We start from the raw sequence: 18,256 nt of genomic DNA on the forward strand, positions 1-18,256 counted from the left end.
TAGAGAAACCAAATATGCAAACCAAATTTTAGCATGCTCTATGTATTTCTTAATTAATGGGTGCAAAGCATATGGTGCAAGAGCTTAAACATGAGCACAACAATTGCCAAGTATCACATTACCCAAGACATTTATAGCAATTACTACATGTATCATTTTCCAATTCCAACCATATAACAATTTAACGAAGGAGAAACTTCGCCATGAATACTATGAGTAGAAACCAAGGACATACTTGTCCATATGCTACAGCGGAGCGTGTCTCTCTCCCATAAAGTGAATGCTAGGATCCATTTTATTCAAACAAAACAAAAACAAAAACAAACCGACGCTCCAAGAAAAAGCACATAAGATGTGATGGAATAAAAATATAGTTTCAGGGGAGGAACCTGATAATGTTGTCGATGAAGAAGGGGATGCCTTGGGCATCCCCAAGCTTAGACGCTTGAGTCTTCTTGATATATGCAGGGGTGAACCACCGGGTGCATCCCCAAGCTTAGAGCTTTCACTCTCCTTGATCATGTTGCATCATACTCCTCTCTTGATCCTTGAAAACTTCCTCCACACCAAACTCGAAACAACTCATTAGAGGGTTAGTGCACATTATAAATTGACATATTCAGAGGTGACACAATCATTCTTAACACTTCTGGACATTGCATAATGCTACTGGACATTAGTGGATCAAAGAAATTCATCCAACATAGCGAAAGAGGCAATGCGAAATAAAAGGCAGAATCTGTCAAAACAGAACAGTTCGTATTGACGAATTTTAAAATGGCACCAGACTTGCTCAAATGAAAATGCTCAAATTGAATGAAAGTTGCATACATATCTGAGGATCATGCACGTAAATTGGCTTAATTTTCTGAGCTACCTACAGGGAGGTGGACCCAGATTAGAAGTGACAGCAAGGAAATCTGGAACTGTGCAGTAATCCAAATCTAGTACTTACTTTTCTATCAACGGCTTAACTTGGCACAACAAAACACAAAACTAAGATAAGGAGAGGTTGCTACAGTAGTAAACAACTTCCAAGACACAAAATAAAAACAAAGTACTGTAGGTAAAAACATGGGTTGTCTCCCATAAGCGCTTTTCTTTAACGCCTTTCAGCTAGGCGCAGAAAGTGTGCATCAAGTATTATCGAGAGATGAAGTGTCAACATCATAATTTGTTCTCATAATAGAGTCAAAAGGTACCTTCATTCTCTTTCTAGGGAAGTGTTCCATACCTTTCTTGAGAGGAAATTGATATTTTATATTACCTTCCTTCATATCAATAATAGCACCAACAGTTCGAAGAAAAGGTCTTCCCAATATAATGGGACAAGATGCATTGCATTCAATATCCAAGACAACAAAATCAACGGGAACAAGATTATTGTTAACGGTAATGCGAACATTATCAACTTTACCCAAAGGTTTCTTTGTAGAATGATCAGCAAGATTAACATCCAAATAACAATTTTTCAGCGGTGGCAAGTCAAGCATATTATAAATTTTCTTAGGCATAACAGAGATACTTGCACCAAGATCACATAAAGCATTACAATCAAAATCTTTAACCTTCATCTTAATGATGGGCTCCCAACCATCCTCTAGCTTTTTAGGAATAGAGGCTTCACGCTCTAGTTTCTCTTCTCTAGCTTTTATGAGAGCATTTGTAATATGATGCGTGAAAGCCAAATTTATAGCACTAGCATTAGGACTTTTAGCAAGTTTTTGCAAGAACTTTATAACTTCAGAGATGTGGCAATCATCAAAATTCAAACCATTATAATCTAAAGCAATGGGATCATCATCCTCAATGTTGGAAAAAATTTCAGCAGCTTTATCACAGCAGTTTCAGTTTTAGCAATTTCAGGCAGTTTTTCGCGCTTTGCATTAGAAGTGGAAACATTGCTAACACCAATTCTTTTATTAGTATGAGTAGAAGGTGCAGCAACATGTGTAGCATTAGCATTACTAGTGGTGGTAATAGTCCAAACTTTAGCTATATTCTTCTCTTTAGCTAGGTTTTCATTTTCTTCTCTATCCCACCTAGCACGCAGTTCAGCCATTAATCTTATATTCTCATTAATTCTAACTTGAATGGCATTTGCTGTAGTAGTAATTTTATCATCTAAATCCTTAGGTTTAGCAGCCATTTTATTAATTAAAGAAGATTGTGATGCAGACATATATGAGATTCGGTTTTCAGCACTAGCAAGTTTAGTTTGCAACCCCGAGATCTCCCTATTCAGATTTTCAAGTTGATTCCCTATATTCTTCAACAAGGTAGATTGCTCATTCAAAGTTTTAGTAAACAATTTATTTTGCTCAAATTGTGATTGCATAAAGCTCTTAGTGGATCTTTCGATTTCTAGTATCTTCTCTTCATTAGGTGAAACATATCTACCATGAGAATTACCATTAGCAGGATATGGCCTAGAATCATTGTAATTGTTATTTTTAATGAAATTCACATCAACATATTCTTTTTGAGCAACCAATGACGCTAACGGAACATTATTATAATTAACATTAGGCCTACCACTCGCAAGCATAGACATAATAGCATCAATCTTATCACTCAAGGAAGAGGTTTCTTCGACAGAATTTACCTTCTTACCTTGTGGAGCTCTTTCCGTGTGCCATTCAGAGTAGTTGATCATCATATTATCAAGAAGCTTTGTTGCTTCACCAAGAGTGATGGACATAAAGGTACCTCCAGCAGCTGAATCCAATAAATTCCGTGAAGAAAAATTTAGTCCTGCATAGAAGGTTTGGATGATCATCCAAGTAGTCAGTCCATGGGTTGGGCAATTTTTAACCAGAGATTTCATTCTTTCCCAAGCTTGAGCAACATGTTCAGTATCTAATTGTTTAAAATTCATTATGCTACTCCTCAAAGATATAATTTTAGCAGGGGGATAATATCTACCAATAAAAGCATCCTTGCATTTAGTCCATGAATCAATACTATTCTTAGGCAGAGATAGCAACCAATCTTTAGCTCTTCCTCTTAATGAGAAAGGGAACAATTTTAGTTTAATAATATCACCATCTACATCTTTATATTTTTGCATTTCACATAGTTCAACAAAATTATTAAGATGGGCAGCAGATCATCGTAACTAATTCCAGAAAATTGATCTTTCATGACAAGATTCAGTAAAGCAGGTTTAATTTCAAAGAATTCTGCTGTAGTAGCAGGTGGAGCAATAGGTGTGCATAAGAAATCATTATTATTTGTGGTTGTGAAGTCACACAACTTAGTGTTTTCAGCGTTGGCCATTTTAGCAACAGTAAATAAAACAAACTAGATAAAGTAAATGCAAGTAAACTAATTTTTTTGTGTTTTCGATATAGCAAACAAGATAGCAAATAAAGTAAAACTAGCAACTAATTTTTTTTGTATTTTGATTTAGTGCAGCAAACAAAGTAGTAAATAAAACTAAGCAAGACAAAAACAAAGTAAAGAGATTGAGAAGTGGAGACTCCCCTTGCAGCGTGTCTTGATCTCACCCGCAACGGCGCCGTAAAAATATGCTTGATGGCGTGTATTTCACACGTTCGTTGGGCAACCCCAAGAGGAAGGTATGATGCGCACAGCAGCAAGTTTTTCCTCGTAAAGAAACCAAGGTTTATCGAACCAGGAGGATCCAAGAAGCACGTTGAAGGTTGATGGCGGCGGGATGTAGTGCGGCGCAACACCAGGGATTCCGGCGCCAACGTGGAACCTGCACAACACAACCAAAGTACTTTGCCCCAACGAAACAGTGAGGTTGTCAATCTCACCGGCTTGCTGTAACAAAGGATTAACCGTATTGTGTGGAAGATGATTGTTTGCAGAAAACAGTAGAACAAGTATTGCAAATGATTGTATTTCAAGAAAGAGAATTGGACCGGGTCCACAGTTCACTAGAGGTGTCTCTCCCATAAGACGAACAACATGTTGGGTGAACAAATTACGATTGGGCAATTGACATATAAAGAGAGCATGACAATGCACATACATATCATGATGAGTATAGTGAGATTTAATTGGGCATTACGACAAAGTACATAGACCGCCATCCAACCGCATCTATGCCTAAAAAGTCCACCTTCAAAGTTATCATCCGAACCCCTCCGGTATTAAGTTGCAAAGCAACAGACAATTGCATTAAGTATGGTGCGTAATGTAATCAACAACTACATCCTTAGACATAGCATCAATGTTTTATCCCTAGTGGCAACAAGCACAACACAACCTTAGAACTTTCATCCTTTGTCCTGTGTTAATGCGGGCATGAACCCACTATCGAGCATAAGTACTCCCTCTTGGAGTTACAAGCATCTACTTGGCCAGAGCATCTACTAGTAACGGAAAGCATGCAAGATCATAAACAACACATAAGCATAACTTTGATAATCAACATAACAAGTATTCTCTATTCATCGGATCCCAACAAACGCAACATATAGAATTACAGATAGATGATCTTGATCATGATAGGCAGCTCACAAGATCCGACAATGATAGCACAATGGGGAGAAGACAACCATCTAGCTACTGCTATGGACCCATAGTCCAGGGGTAGACTACTCACACATCACACCGGAGGCGACCATGGCGGCGTAGAGTCCTCCGGGAGATGATTCCCCTCTCCGGCAGGGTGCCGGAGGCGATCTCCTGGATCCCCCGAGATGGGATCGGCGGCGGCGGCGTCTCTGGAAGGTTTTCCGTATCGTGGTTCTCGGACCGGGGTTTCGTCACGGAGGCTATTTGTAGGCGGAAGGGCAGGTCAAGAGGCGGCACGGGGGCCCCACACCACAGGGCCGCGCGGCCAAGGGGGCCGCGCCGCCTAGGGTGTGGCCCCTCGTCGCCCCTCTTCGTCTCTCCTTCGGACTTCGGAAGCTTCGTGGAAAAATAGGCCCCGGGCTTTGATTTCGTCAATTCCGAGAATATTTCCTTACTAGGATTTCTGAAACCAAAAACAGCAGAAACAAAGAATCGGCACTTCGGCATCTTGTTAATAGGTTAGTTCCAGAAAATGCACGAATATGACATAAAGTGTGCATAAAACATGTAGATAACATCAATAATGTGGCATGGAACATAAGAAATTATCGATACGTCGGAGACGTATCACGTAGGCAAGTGGACGCCACGTGGCCAGTCGCCGCCCTCGTCGCCGCCTCGGTTTCCATGCGATAGACCATTAAACGTCAACGACTAACCTTCCCGCGTCGCTTCCAATGCGAACCGTCGCGTCCTCTCGCTGACAAGACGTCCCCACCCGCGAAGAGGCTGGCACAGGGTTGCCAGCGTTTCTATTGAGCTCAAAAAACCGCCAGCGCTATTTGAAACGCACCGGTGCGCACCGTTTTTGATGCCGGTCTCCAAAATATTATCGGGGTAGCAATGGGGGGCCGGTGGAGAGGCTCTAAGGGCATCTCCAGCGGCGCGACGCATTTTAATGTCCGCGAGCGTTCGTTTGCGTCGCGTCGCGGACGCTAAAATGACCGTTTTTGTCCGCGCGTCCGTTTGCTTCTGGGGGTTACTCCAGCAGCGTGACGCATTTATTTTTTTTCTTATTTTTATTCTCTACTCCATTTAAACATAGTTCCAAATATTATATATTGGAACATGGTTTTACACAAACTAATACATAATTGAGAACATGGTTTACACAAACGAATACATAGTTTGAACCATGGTGGACACAAATAAAACATTGATAAATGAGGAAACCAATTGTGTTGATTTCCGTATGTTCGCTGCCAAGAAAGAACATTCGAGGGCACACTCAGTCACCCAAACTGGAAAATCCAGCGGGAGATGGTGGTCTTGTTGGTTCTACCGAGGATGAACATCCATAAACCTCCACTACTGGCTTCGTCTGGCCCGTAGCCAGATTCGCTGCAAAGAAAGAACACTCTAAGTCCTAGCTATCGGTATCCATGCTGGATTCACCGGTGTGATAGTGTCTGCGGCACGCTATGTCGTCGAACACCTTGACGATCATGTCACCATCACCCTCGTAGAGGAAGGTGAGCTAGCAGCTTCGCTTGAGCTCGAGGTCGCGGGCGAACTTGTCCCACTCCGTGTGTAGGTACATCTTGCCCTGCCCGTCGAACAAGACCTCCACGGTCCAGCGGCAGAAGTTGCAGCTGGCCTCCCTTACCTGCAAATGCGCCGGCTTGACGCTATCGACGAACTCGGCGAACTTGTCTGGGAGCCGCTTGATGCCGAGGGGTCGTCGTCGATGCGGAGGAGGAACTCGAAGCAGTGGTCCTCTTGCGAAGACGAGGAGGGCGCAGGCGATGGCGAGCGTGGGGTCGTAGCTGCTCCACCACGGCGGCCCTTGCCCCGGCCCCGGGGGCGCCCAGGGCCACGGCCTTGACCGCCTTGCCGGCCACCAGGACCGGCCATGGACTTCCACACGGGCCTGGCTGCGTCGCATGAACACCTAGGCGGCGCTACGGCCGAGATTTGTGGCGGCTAGGATTTCTTTGGAGGAGTGGATGAGGCAGAAGAACGCGCGCCCCCTTTATATAGGCCGGAGGCATGCGGTGGCCGCGGGACGCGTGGCGTCGCCATTAACGTGGTTGGTGGAGGTGGGTTGCAGCCGCTCGACAGCCGAGGCATCGCCGTTAACGTGGCGCAGCCTGCCGAAGCGACGCAGCGGCGCAGTCGCTGGCGCGTTTAAAAAGACGCATCGACGCAGGGTCGCTGCTAGGTGGGCCCGACGAAACGTCCGCCAGACGCGAGCGGACATTTTACGCGTCCGCGCAGCGTCCATAGAGACGCATCCGAGGCGCATATTTGGACCAAGTTTACGTCTCCACGGACGGCTTGGTACTTTGCGTCGCCTCGCTAGAGATAGTGCCCAGTCGCATTTCCGGTGACGGTGGACGAAAACGGTCGTCAGCCACCGTTTGCGTGAAGATGCCCTAATGCAAAAACATGTCCTCCTCCTCCTTCCCCAATTCCGCTTCACCATTTCGCTCGACCCAACCCCAGTCCCTGAAACTGAAATCGCTGGCTGCTGCGCACGAGCACCGCACCCCAGTCCCCCACCTCCACGCGATGGCTCGGCGCCAGAGCCGCCGGAGACACGTCCTCCACCACTGCCACGGCCCGGCGGCACCTCATTGCCGGAGACGTGTCTCCGTCCCCTCGGTCGAGGAGCTGCTGCTCCAGCGGAGCGAGCCCTACCGGTACCGGAAGATACAGAGGTCGACGAAATCGTCCGGGCGGGAGGGGCTTCGGCGGAGATGCGGCGCCGGGCGCCGAGGAGTCTCCGGCGGCGGCGCGAGCGTCTTCCACCTCCCCATGGAATTGGTACGTCGCTTGAGCCGTTCGATTTGCATCCAACGGCCATAAGAGCACGTGAACCCTTCCTGTTTATTTACAGTTCAACCCCTGTACACTGTTTTGTTTCTATTTACAGCCCTTCTCGCTCATCTCAAAAAAAACTTTCCGCTTCTTCTTTCCCTCCTCCATTGTCCGTTCGCGAACAGAAACACGAAGACGGCCGTATCAAGAGCGAGCTCCGATCAAGATACACAGAAGAACACATAAGAACGTTGGACCAACCTTCTCCCCCGCGAAGTAAAGGAAAGCTCCAAAGAACTGGAAAGAAGCGCAACGGCTTTCACTCCAAGAACGCCTGGCCTGCGCCACGGTGAAGCAACCTGCGGCGCCGTACAACCCAAGAACGCCTTGACAGGAAGGTCTGTGGCAAACGGATCGCTAAATACGTTCTCCTCGTCCTCAATGTTTTCGGATTCGTTGATTTTACTGCATTTCTCGCCTTCTTCTTATCTTGGTTTCTTGCCTTCTTCTTATCTTGGTTTCTTGCTGTTCTTCAGAGAAGTGAGGAACTGAAGAGAAGGCTAATCGATCCTCTGCACAATCCATTGATCGCCTTATCTGCGTCTACTGAAACAGGTAGCCTCCAATGCACACGCTCTCCGTTTCTGCTATTTTTGGCTGTCGAAATTCAGTTCCTGGCTTTCTTGGTATTTTGTCTTCTGCTGCTGGTGTCAAGAACTGTGATGAGGCACCAATCGATCCACGTGCTAGTTCTCTGACCATCTTGCGTCCTTTCTTTTGTTCAGAACAAGTGAAGAACTGAAGAGAAGGCTAGGCAGACAATCCTGAGCACACTTGTTTGATCGTTGGCCTTATCTACGTGTACTAAAACAGGTGCCCTTCAACGCACACCCTCTCCGTTTCTGCTTTTTTTGTGTGTGTGCTACGAATCGTTGATGTTAATTCAGTTCTTGCTTCTTGGTATCATGGAGTTCAGAACTGTGGTGAGGCCGTGAGGGACCAAGGGATCCTGGTGCCAGTTCTCTGACCACCTCCTGTACGTGGGCTGAAACAGGTATGCTCCAACCCACATGTTCTATGTTTCCGCAATTCGCTGTCTGTAATGCATACCTATTGCATCTGTCAACCTGGCCTTTTCTAGGGTCGATTACATTGTTTCAGCAGTTTCTGTTTGGGAGGAACCGGTTGTGGTTCTTGTCGGAACTCTATGCAGGGATTGATAGTCAAATCCTAACCTGTAATCCAGAACCCTGTGATCATTTTCGGTATCATCCTTGCAAAAGTTTATTTAGTAAACATCTTAGTTGATTCCACTAGTAATCTCATGGCTCTGTCTTATAGTATTGAGATAATGCCTTGCTTGAGGATTTTTTTTTTTGCCCTAGCACATTCTGACTGAAATAGAGTGTCAGTTGCTTAATTGCTTTCTTTGTTTCACATGCCTGTAGTTAACATTCCGTCCCAGTTAGAAGAGTTCACCAAGTCAGGTGTCCTTATATAAAAAGATCAAAGCTGCACTCTTTTATTTATAGCGTTAGTATCCAAACAAGCAAGACAAGCAGCTTGGCATGTGCCATTATATTAAAATGCTGGTTAGGATTCACATTTGAAACTGCTTTTAAGTTTGATTGGCTACTTTGTTTTGCTTTAGCACATTATGACAGAAATAGACCATACTTGCATGTGGTATATGTAATATACTACCTCAGTTAACATAAGTTGCATGGCAGACCAGTTACATGAAAATGAAATACACGAATTTGTTTATTTAGAACCCCAGTTGCTTCTTTGCTTTACCTGCCTCCAGTTAAATGGGGTACTCCCAATTAGAAGAGTTTCACTAAATCAGTAGTCCTTACTGACCAGCTAAATTGAGTCCATCAGTAATGCCTTGATCAAGTTTTTTTTTTTTTTTTTGCATTAGCACATTCTGACTGAAACAGAGCGTCAGTTGCTTAGTTGATTTCTTTGTTTCCCCTGCCTGTAGTGAACATGCCATCCCAGTTAGAAGATTTTACCAAGACGGGTGTCCTTACACGGGCTTATCCCCTTGTTGGTGAGTATTGTCCACATAATCTTCAGGATGGCTTTCTTGTTGAAGAAAGGATAAAGATTCTTGTTAAGACAATGGCTAGAGATTTGGATACCCATCATCAGGAGGGTCATTGCATCTCAGCATTTGATCACAGAAATATTAGGATCAATGCGGCAGGCCATGCACAGATTATCGGTGTCATGCACACCGCAAAAACTAAAGAGAATATCAAGAAGAATTACCTGGATTTGCATGATGTGGTTGTCAAGACCATTTTCAGGAATTTCAGTTATCAGCAACAGGTGCCATCTGAATGGCGTATGCTGTTACTATTAATGAAAAGAGACTGCATTGGCAACGAGTACCTAATATGCAACAATGTTGCCCTGATGCCTCTGGCGATCAGAATGCTATTTTTCTACCTGTGTTACGAGCATGTTACATTTTCAATGTGGAAGACCAAGGAAGAAAAGCAGAAACGGATACTGCAGAAGCTGCCGTATTTGAAAAACTGGCCTGATCTCCTGAAAGGCAACTATCTTCTTGAAGAATCATTTGAGCACCAGTATCACGATGTTACTACCCCGGAGGGATTCTTCAAGTTTTACAGAGATACAAACAAACACCGCATGGACCGGTGCCACCTTATTGAGTTAGTGGGAGCCTACACCGGGAAAGAATTTGAAAAGAATCTGCTGGTTCGATACCCGCTCTATTTATTTATTCTGCAAGAGGAACTACACAGGGAAAAAGAACTAGAGGAGCTAGAACCACACGTTCTGTTCTGAACTTTCTGTAGCAGTTATGTCTGCTGACAACCTCTTCAGTTGTGTCAGTTACAGTCCAGAGACTCAGTGTGCTCAACCTCTTCAGTTGTGTCAGCTGCATGTCCAGAGACTCAGTGTGCTCAACCTCTTCAGTTGTGTCAGCAACATGTCCAGAGACTCAGTGTGCTCAACCTCTTCAGTTGTGTCAGCTACATTTGTAGAGACTCAGTGTGCTCAACCTCTTCAGTTGTGTCAGCTACATTTGTAGAGACTCAGTCTCTTCAAGCTCTCCAATTATGTCATCTACATTGTCCACTGACTCAGCGTGCTGAAGCTTTGCAATTCTGTCAGCTACATTGTCTACTGACGCAGTGTGCTCAAGCCCTGCAGATCTGCTGACTGTTCGAACGGTGTCCAGTTAGATTGCTGCTTAAAGATCTTCAGAACTGAGCTTTGATCAGAGACACCTGAAGCTTGTTGTCATTCAGTTCTTTGAGATGTGTACCTGTAGGTCTCTGATTAGCAGCTGGACAATCTCCTACATGTTTTTTTTGCCCTTGTAGAGGTTGTATATGTGTTGGTGAACCATGTGGTAGATTCTAGGGCGATTTTGATGAGTATCTACTGGAGTGCTGTCTGTTGTAGTAGTAGAACGCCTGGAACTAATGATGTGTCGCTGCAAATTTGCGGTTTCAGTAGGTGGCTTGTTATTGCATCTTGTTCCTGGTACTTGTGATCTTGTGAGAGGGGTTTGATCAGAGTTAGTGGTTTCTGTGTGGATGTCAGGAATTGTGGGAGACTAATAACTGAATTGAGCCATGTGAATGAAACTGGGAGTATGATTGCTCACTGACCGGAAAAAAAAGCAGTTCTTCGTTTTCATATCTGTGGATGTATTCAGCAAGCTATGGATGAACTGTGTTCAGTAGTGCAGACAAAAAAAGTACTGAGACTTAGCGTCATGGAATAAACAGTGACCAAGAGCGCGATGGTCCTTGTTGAAACAATGGATTGGATTGGAGCTGCTTGCTGAGATACCGTGCGTTGCGGATTGTTCTGTACCAAAAAAGTACTCTGTTTTTTTTTTTGTGCTTGAAAGCGTAGTTTTAGATGCTGAGAAATAAGTTACTTTCCAGTTTCCAAGTAGCAGTTGTAACTGGGAGAGGTGTTGAGATATACTATGATTTAGTCGCTTGTACAACCGAGTGTACTATCAGGCATGAACATTAGTGTTACAGCGTCAGACAAATGGCATTGTTCTAGGATGATATATTTATTTTTCCGAAACAGAGGAAACACAGCCAACTACTCCATATATCCTAACTTCTTCTTGCGTCCTCAGATAGTGCACCTGTTCTTGCCATCTCCCATTGCTTGAATTCCTCAATGATTTGTGGAATTGCTCAACCATGGCTTGCTATCGCTGAGCTGATCTTGGCTAAGCTTGTCTGTGTTAATCCTTTGAATCTGCAGCCAAAGGTTGACGCCTTGCCGTGCAATGGTGTTGGGGTCATCTGCTACGCAATGTCAATTTCCAGTGGACGAATGCATACTTGTATCACAGTGTCCATGTTATGTGCCCAAGGTGCTCGTCAAACCTGATACACTTTGACCTGTGCTTTACCATCTTGATCTCTCCGTCGTCGGCACTTACCTCGACGCCGGTGATAACGACGAGACGTCTGTTCCTGGAACCACCGGTACGGTCGGTCTGGAAGAACCTGAAGATGCACATCTTGCCGGACCCGAGGTGCACCAGTGATGGGGTGGACGGGGTCCACTCCCCGGGCGGCTTGAAGTCCTCCCAGACCCCGCGCACCACCGGTGGGCTGTCGGCGGTGGCGGTGGCGAGGTCGACGGCGCAGAGAGGGCCGTTTGGGGACGTGTAACCGTTGCACTCCACGGCCAAGAACCCGAACGACAGCCCGTCGCCGCCTTCGCCGCGCCCTGGGACGTGCTCCGCTTTCCCCAGGAACGGCAGCGCCCAGTCGCCTTCCTTTCTCCACGAGCGCCGCCTGGTGTCAAACGAGTAGGTGCCGACGCCCTCCGTGGTGGTCCAGATCCTGCCGCCGGCGGCCGCCGTGAGCGCCGTGACGCTCGAGCGGCGGTAGCCGGGGTCGCGCACGTAGGGCGGCAGCGGGAGGCCGTACCAGTACCAGTCCTCCCGGAGGGGGTCGTACCGGAGCGCCTCGAAGCGGCGGAGGCCGGAGGCGAGCGTCCTTTCGAGGACGAACAGGCCTTCCCCGACGGCGCGGCGGGCCACGTCGTAGATGACGGTGCGCCGCTCGGCGTCGGTGGACACCACCTTGACGCCGGCGTCGCGTTCGCAGCCGCGGAGGAGGTGGAACTCCAGGGAGCAGCCCCGCGCGTCCGGCGGCCTGGCGAAGCGCGCGGACGCGGGAGGCAGGGGGATGCCGTCGTCCATGGCTTGGTTGTCCGGGTCCGGGCGGGAGAAGAAGGGCGCCGCGTCGATGTGGTGCAACGTGTACGTGTGGCTACTGTAGTCGTTGGTGGCCAGGATCACGCAGCTCCGGTCCTGTGCCGGCGGCGACGCTGAAGCCATCGCCTCCAACCTTCCACCTCTCTTGATACCTTTTCTGTCTTGATCCCTTCTCTGCTTGGTACCCGCGCTTATATGCACCCGGGCGAGCGGGGGTCAGTGTCCGAATCCTAGTCCACACTCGAACCGGACTGGACGAGGGCCAGAGAAGAAGTCGCGCTAGCCACTACTAGTAGGTCACAAGAAAATTCAACAACATAGAATTATTGTTGACGATAATTTTTAGACTATTTCTTCTTTAGACGGAAGGTTCGAAGTGAGCTCGGCTTTGAACTAAGAAATCAATCAACTGGCTAGGAGTTACACCAAGAATTACAACACACACTTACAACATGTAAACCCAAAAACCAACAACAAAAGATAACAAAGAAACGCCATCAAGCATCAGGTTGAGGTTGAGGGAGACTTGTCTTCTGTTGCAACAGAGAGAGCATGGCTTAGTCCACACCAACAAACCTCCTATGCATCAAAACAATAGCCCAAGAAGGTCTCAACGACTGACCAGCAGCCAGGCGGAGCTTGAGGATCCAAAGGAGGGGGGGGGGGGGGGGGTCTTCCGACGAGGCCTCCAAAAAGATGCATGAGTGTCATCGTCATTGGCAGAAACCGAGGTCATGCAAAGCTTTCACCTAGACCCCGAACCACCACCACCCGAGCTTGGACTAGGTCCATCCCAGAAACACAACATTTTTCAATGACATTGGGATAGGCACACCGGCTGAAAGTACGACCAGACGCCGACCTAGCAAAGCCCCCCAACGGACTAGGCAGGCCATCAGCTACTGAAGCAGGCCCTGTAAAAGTAGTCAGGCCGACGAGGTGAGAGGGCTAGGACAAGGGTGATCCATAAGACACTACAAGAGAAGCTTGCCCGAAGCGGGGCCACCAAGGGGAGCATAATGAGGCGGAGGGGCGGAATCCATCCGTTCAATACGGGGGATCATCTTCGGGATGCCTTCAACAAGGGAATGACACCCAAAAGGTGACGCTATCACCAGCAATGGCAAGGCCATGCGTAGCTTTCGCCTAGATCCCACCGGGTTAAAAACCTGGACGCCGTCGCGAGGACGGGGAGCGGACAAAATAGAACCCGCTGCCGCACCTCCAAATCAAGCCACACAATGATCTAGCCCCAACTAGAATCATCCGCAGAATGAACGAAAGAGCTGGTTGGCCAAGCCCGGCCAAACCCGGATCCAAACGCCCACGACGCTTGATCGGCGGCACCATGACGACCGCACCAACCCAGTGTGCAAACACCTGCACCTGTGCGACCAAGATGGTTGGAGGAAAATCGCAACTGCGAGCGCACCCGCATGATGCCTACCCCGGCGAGCACAAGCCAGCTCAGGGACCATCTCAAAGAGCCAACAGAGATGACACCACAACGACGCCTACCCCCGGGCACCCAACAGAGCTCTGAAATGCCAGAGCAGGCAGATCGCCAAAACCAAAGCGCCGGTCCAGACCTAGCACGACCGCCTGCCTTGATGGATGGTAGCAGAGGAGGTTCATGCGTGTAGGGCACCCACATCACCCCACCCAGATCGACCAGACCCGCAGGCCTAGATCGGTCGCCATCACCAGTGGACGCAGCAGCGACGGTGACGGAGCTGCTAGGCACCGCCGCCGCGACCGCCCACCTCGCCGCCAGCCACGGCGCGATCCGCGTCGGCCGGGGCGGAGTCGGTGCCCTCCACCACCACCAGGTCGAGACCGCCCCGTCGGGCCTTCCAAGCGCACGAGAGAGATGAAACTGCTTCCGCCGGCACCGCCCGGGCTTTGCTCGGCAGCGACGGGGGGAGGGGAAGGTGGAGGGGTTGTGGCGGGAGAGGGCGGGGGCGCCCCGGTCTCCCACGGGAGGGAGGGGCGATGAGAGTGAAGCGCAGGAATTTTTTGTCAGACTATGAAAAGTACCGCTCCCATATCATGTATTTCATTGATAAAAATGAAACCATAGCTTTTAACAAAGGGACTTAAATAAAGCTACTCTCCCTCCATCTCAGTTCATAGAGTTTGCACCTTTTCCTAAGTTGTCACTGACCAACATAATATCAATTGTACAATACAAAAAAATAATATCATTAAAATGTTGAATATATAATATTTTTAGTGATATATATTTTGTATTATCTTAATTATTAGAAAGCAATATCATTAGAAAGTAGAACTAGCATGGTCTTTGGTACAGTAGGCCTTGTAGTTGTTCGTTCCTCTCCCTGCTAACGGTTGGTTTTCCACCTCATTGACCTTGCCGCAATGATTTTACTCCCATTGTTTTCAGTTTTACTTGGTGTTCAGGGTTTAATAAAAAAAAGGTCAAAACTGTATAAATATTAGCTAAAAAATGTAAGAAATTTTTAAATATTTCTCACGGGGTCTTTGCTAGTTTTAGATCAACCGAGAATTAAGTTTGTTCTAGATCGACTCTGAAACCGTTAGATTTTGCATCACGATTCATGCATATGAAAATTGCACATAGGTGTGCAATTGCACATTATTATGTAAATGCACATATTTTCTCGCAGTTACACATAAATTACACATGAAATTAAGTGACCAATAATTAAGTTAGTTCTAGATTAACCGAGAACTAGCCACGTCTTGTTATAATATCAAATACATATAACATCGAAATATACTTGATGATGGTCCAACTACATTACATTTTATTTTGTAGATGTTTATGTTCTCCTAGAAACACTTGTTCAATGTTTATAAAATCTTACTAGAACCCGAACTAACCGTGAAGTACAAGTCGGCTGGAAAAGGAGAGCTGTGAAGTCGCCAATCTAACGGCCGATCGCGAATTCGCGACCGCAAGTTCGACTTGTTGCAACATGCCAATATTTATGGTAAGAAGGCTAGCGTGTGCTACTTCGATCTCAGTTTCCAGACACACAGGGATACAGTTAATTAATGCATACCAAATTAACATAAGATATTTTTGTTTTTAAAGGGGTCACTAGTTTAGATTCAGTAGAACGATTACTAAATCTAAATTACAACCCATGTTGCAACTCGCCATTAACATAACAGTTTGGAGCTATCTTTTCTAGTTGCAACCAGTGAGCATTAGGTTAGTTCTAGTCTAGTAAGAACTAGCTATGCACAATGGTAAGGAAGTCGGTAATCGTTAACTGCTCGATCGGTTTGGGAGTAGTGATTAGTCGGAATTCGGACGATTGACTAATTTAATCGGTCGGCTATTAATCGGTGTAACCTACACAAATTAGCACGTAAAAAACAGTTTATATAAAAAAATTAGTATATGAGCCTCTATATGTCTGGCCCTACTTCTTTAGAGCCTAAAATCCCAGAAAAACATGTATGCTTCTCCTCCGTGACCTAATCTTCAAGATCACGAGCGAATCAGGATTCACTAGTCGAAGCCGCGTTTCTTCCTTCCACTTCTTATCCTCTCACCTCTAAAGTTTATCTTCTCCCACCACCTATCTAGGGTACGACCCCTCTTACATCTCAACCACCTAACCTATCGAAGGCGCCCTTGAGCTCTTGCACGAGCTACTTAAGGTGGTCGAGCTCCTGTATCTAGGCAACTGAGAGTAACTGGTCTGGGCCTCCCAAGGAACTAGTTGGCGATATCGGAATTCGAGCTGTTGGAGGCGGCAATCAAGCGGGAGCTTTGCAAAACCTACTTTATTGGGGAGAGGTAGCGCATGTACTAGCTATATGCATTGAAAAGTTTATAACTTGTTTGATCAAGTGCAGTAGTTAATCGGGAACATACCTAGGAATTGGACTTTCGGTATGATTAATCGGGCTAAAGGATTAACACAAGAGATTAATGGTAATCGATACGGCCGGGCTCCTAGTAGCGATTAATCAGTCTAGTAATCGCTGAATCGGCCTAGTTTTTAAACAGTGGCTATGAATGGCTTCGACGGGCAGCCGCGGCATAATCTATGGGTTCAGCGTCGCCGCCGGTCTCTCTGGCCCACGTCCAGTCCGGTTGAGTCTGGAGTCTGGACCAAGCCTTGGTCTGGACTATGATTCCGAATATGACCCCCGCTCGTCCGGGTGTTTATAAGCACGGCTACCAAGCAGGGACATAGGGTTCGAGAGGAAGGTTGCACGGTTGCACCGATCACACGGAGGCGATGGCTTCATCGTCGCCGCCGGCACCGGACCGGAGCTGCGTGATCCTGGCCACAAACGACTACAGTAGTCACACGTACACGTTCCACCACATCGACGTGGCGCCCTTCTTCTCCCATCCTGACCCGGACACCCATGCCATGGACGACGGCATCCCCCTGCCTCCCGCGTCCGCGCGCTTCACCAGGCCGCCGGACGCGCGGGGCTGCTACCTCGAGTTCCACCTCCTCCGCGGCTGCGAACGCGACGCCGGCGTCAAGGTGGTGTCCACCGACGCGGAGCGCCGCACCGTCATCTACAACGTGGCCCGCCGTGCCGTCCGCGGAGGGCCCATGATGCGCGCCACCAAGGACAGCCCGGTCTCCGTCGCCGTCGGGGACGGCCTATTCGTCTTCGAAAGGAGGCCCGCCTCCGGCCACCGCCGCTTCGAGGCCCTCCGGTACGACCCCCTCCGGGAGGACTGGTACTGGTACGGCATCCCGATGCCGCCCTACGTGCGCGACCCCGGCTACCGCCGCTCGAGCATCACGGCGCTCACGCCGGCCGCCGGCGGCAGGATCTGGACCACCACGGAGGGCGTCGGCACCTACTCGTTCGACACCAGGCGGCGCTCGTGGAGAAAGGAAGGCGACTGGGCGCTGCCGTTCCTGGGGCAAGCGGAGCACGTCCCGGGGCCCGGCGACGGGCTGTCGTTCGGGTTCTTGGCCGTGGAGTGCAACGGTTACACGTCCCCAAACGGCCCTCTCTGCGCCGTCGACCTCGCCACCGCCACCGCCGAGAGCCCACCGGTGGTGCGCGGGGTCTGGGAGGAGTTCAAGCCGCCCGGGGAGTGGACCCCGTCCACCCCATCACTGGTGCACCTCGGGTCCGGCAAGATGTGCGTCTTCAGGTTCTTCCAGACCGACCGTACCGGTGGTTCCAGGAACAGACGCGTCGTCGTTATCACCGCCGTCGAGGTAAGTGCGCACGACGGAGAGATCAAGATGGTGAAGCACAGGTCAAAGTGTATCAGGTTTCAGGAGCACCTTGGGCACGTAACATGGATACTGTGATAGTAGTATATGCATTCGTCCACTGGATTTTTTTTTATATGGAACACATATATATTGCATTCAGTCCCGACAAGAACGTCGGCAACCAGACTGACTACAATTCACGGAAAGTTCTCCAGCCACAGTTTGTTATAAAAGCCACAAACAAATAACGAATAACGAAACAACAACACATGCAGGGGACACAAGATTTAACGTGAAAAACCCCTTCCAACACAAAAGGGAAAAAAATCACGGGCACCAGCCAGCAAAATTTCACTATATCGGGAGTGTTTACAAACGCCGTGAGTTATCTTATAATCTGATAAACCCTAGTCGGTGGCTTACAAGATGTATATATAGGTGGTGCCAACAAGATGTATATATAGCCGGCGCCTTACAAGATGTATATATATACGCTTCGGCCCAAGCCTAC

General features: G+C 47.8%; 2 protein-coding genes across 3 annotated transcripts; both read left to right on the forward strand.

Moving 5' to 3' along the window:
* The first annotated feature begins 6,894 nt into the window (after positions 1 to 6,894).
* Positions 6,895 to 11,433, forward strand: LOC127308620 (uncharacterized). Of its 2 annotated transcripts, none has more exons than XM_051339488.2 (6): positions 6,895 to 7,314; positions 7,424 to 7,706; positions 7,845 to 7,923; positions 8,094 to 8,181; positions 8,285 to 8,362; positions 9,296 to 11,433. In XM_051339488.2, exon 6 carries the CDS (start codon positions 9,301 to 9,303, stop codon positions 10,129 to 10,131), a length of 831 nt encoding a protein of 276 aa, XP_051195448.1. In that variant the 5' UTR covers positions 6,895 to 7,314; positions 7,424 to 7,706; positions 7,845 to 7,923; positions 8,094 to 8,181; positions 8,285 to 8,362; positions 9,296 to 9,300; the 3' UTR covers positions 10,132 to 11,433. The 2 variants fall into 2 exon arrangements, with proteins under 2 accessions (XP_051195448.1, XP_051195447.1); XM_051339487.2 differs by having other exon boundaries at positions 7,494 to 7,706.
* Positions 11,434 to 16,791: 5,358 nt separating this feature from the next.
* LOC127310683 (uncharacterized) lies at positions 16,792 to 17,841 on the forward strand. Its single transcript, XM_051341334.1, has one exon. It carries the CDS (start codon positions 16,792 to 16,794, stop codon positions 17,839 to 17,841), a length of 1,050 nt encoding a protein of 349 aa, XP_051197294.1.
* The last annotated feature ends 415 nt before the right edge of the window (positions 17,842 to 18,256 follow it).

Source organism: Lolium perenne, chromosome 6 (assembly GCF_019359855.2).
Source record: "Lolium perenne isolate Kyuss_39 chromosome 6, Kyuss_2.0, whole genome shotgun sequence".
Taxonomy (NCBI): Eukaryota; Viridiplantae; Streptophyta; class Magnoliopsida; order Poales; family Poaceae; genus Lolium; species Lolium perenne.